At 50.6% G+C, this 1,867-nt stretch overlaps 1 protein-coding gene across 1 annotated transcript in view; it reads left to right on the top strand.

Moving 5' to 3' along the window:
- The first annotated feature begins 414 nt into the window (after positions 1-414).
- Positions 415-1,867, top strand: part of CHD4 (chromodomain helicase DNA binding protein 4) — a 27,788-nt gene continuing 26,335 nt past the window's right edge. The window contains exon 1 of the mRNA XM_019474095.1: positions 415-576. Coding sequence (XP_019329640.1) covers positions 480-576 — 97 coding nt within the window. The 5' untranslated portion in view covers positions 415-479. The remainder of the gene's footprint in view (positions 577-1,867) is intronic.

Below are 1,867 nucleotides of genomic sequence, written 5' to 3'. Positions count from 1 at the left end.
GCGGAGGAGGAGGAGGGCGACGCTGGCCTGCCTCTCCGGCCGCGGCGGGGGTATGGCCCAGGGTCTCCTTTGGAAGCCCAGCTGCCTTCCCTGCCTCGCCGCCTTCTCCCAGCCCAAGGTAGAAATAACCGAGGGCACCCGGCTGCAGAGGACAGGAGAATTTTCCTATAGGACAGCTGTTTTGGCTTCCTCGCCAGAGATGAGTTGCTGACTCAGTTTAATATCTGGTGTCTTGAAAGCCTGCTTCATCACAACTCTAAGCTGATACTTGCTGCCAGTGTTTCTATTATCCATAGGCTCCAAATCCAGTAAAGTTGCTGTCTAAGCTTTCTCACAGATCCTCGTGGTAGCACTATTGCTTGGGAAAACGGAGTTCAGGTCTGCTATAACTTTCTCTTTTTCTTTTCAGTGAAGTACTGGCTTGACTGGCAAGAAGACGTCACCCTGTGTAAGCCCAGGCCTCCCCCAGTTCGGAGGACATGGCATCGGGCATTGGATCTCCGTCACCGTGCTCAGGGGGCAGCGATGATGATGAGATGGAGATCCTGTTGAACAACGCTATCCCCCAGCATCCAGGTATGGAGAGCCTGCAGGGCATGCGTGTGAAATGGGGGTAATGCTGGTCTCAAGCTGAATATGTGAAATACATGATGTGCTGGGGAATGTTTTTTCTTTTTTACTACGAGTCACGCATATGTTTTTGATTTTGATATCCGAGTCCTAGGGTTACTTCAAAGTGCGAGGCTCGCAGCTTTGTGTCAGGTGGAGCTGACTTTGTTCCAAGCTGTTGCAGGTTGTTGGGCCTGTGCTTTGGGGAAGTGTAAGGGGTGGAGGCAGAGTGTCCAGTTCTGACAGGGTACCAAAAATGCCTGTGAGTTTTGTGTTTTGTGAATGGGGAGGGGGAAGGGGGGTAGTATGTGAAAAGGCAGGGTGCCTGGCTTTCTTTCATCTGGGAACTCAGACCGGCTGACGTCCAGAGCAAACTGCCCTGGGCTGTTGCGTGACCCACTTTCCTTCATCACCACACCCAATTATTGAGGTTTCTTGTGGTTCTCGCTCCATGCTGCTTGCTCACCTTTACTCTTCTTGTAGTCTTTGTACCTTGCCTTTTCCCTTGTGTTTGCATCCTCATCATTAACATGAGACTTGAGTTAGAGCCCTGGGTACTCTTCTGTTTTGGGGTTTTTGTTGTTGCTGCTGTGGTTGTTGATGACTTGCTCTGTGGACCTACATCTGGATTGTCTGCTTCCTTGTGAAAAGGAATAATGTATATCCTGATGTGCTGGATTGTAATACAAGTTTGAGTTTTCCTACTAACTCATGCTGTAGTGTTGTAGTGTCATATAAGAGAAATGTTGCAACTGGAAAGGGAAAATGGTGTTGTGGGCTCTTTGGTTTTTTGTTTGTTTGGCATTTTTTCTTAAGCTTTGACTCTAGGGTTTTCTGGCACCTCTGAAATCTTAGGCAGAAGGGGACTGTCAGTAAGCCTTGTAAGGAAAATCTTGGTGAAGAAAAACTGTTAAAATCCCTGCAAAGTGGAGAGCTTTAGGTAATACGTTGGAAAGGATGGGACGCTAGAGGCTCTAAATCAGAACTTGGGGGAGAAGAAGAGGTGGGATCCCTGAAGGACCTGGTGTTGCAGGACCGTGGGAGTGAAGAGACATCCGTTGGTTGGGAATATGGCAGGGGCCAGGCGTGGGACCCCAGGTTGAGAGCTTGACCTCTGCCGTTTCACCCCTGGCTGCGGTAGCTCCTCTGACCTGTGGCTTCCTCCATCCTGCCCAGCTCCTGTGGTCAGGAGGCCATTTTCCCTTGGAGGGAGAAGGAGTGACTCTGGCTGTGTGCGGTGGGCGGGGCGGCGGGGGAG

Source organism: Aptenodytes forsteri, unplaced genomic scaffold, assembly GCF_000699145.1.
Source record: "Aptenodytes forsteri isolate BGI_AS27 unplaced genomic scaffold, ASM69914v1 Scaffold216, whole genome shotgun sequence".
NCBI classification, from domain to species: Eukaryota; Metazoa; Chordata; class Aves; order Sphenisciformes; family Spheniscidae; genus Aptenodytes; species Aptenodytes forsteri.
This window is presented reverse-complemented; position numbering and strand designations above follow the sequence as displayed.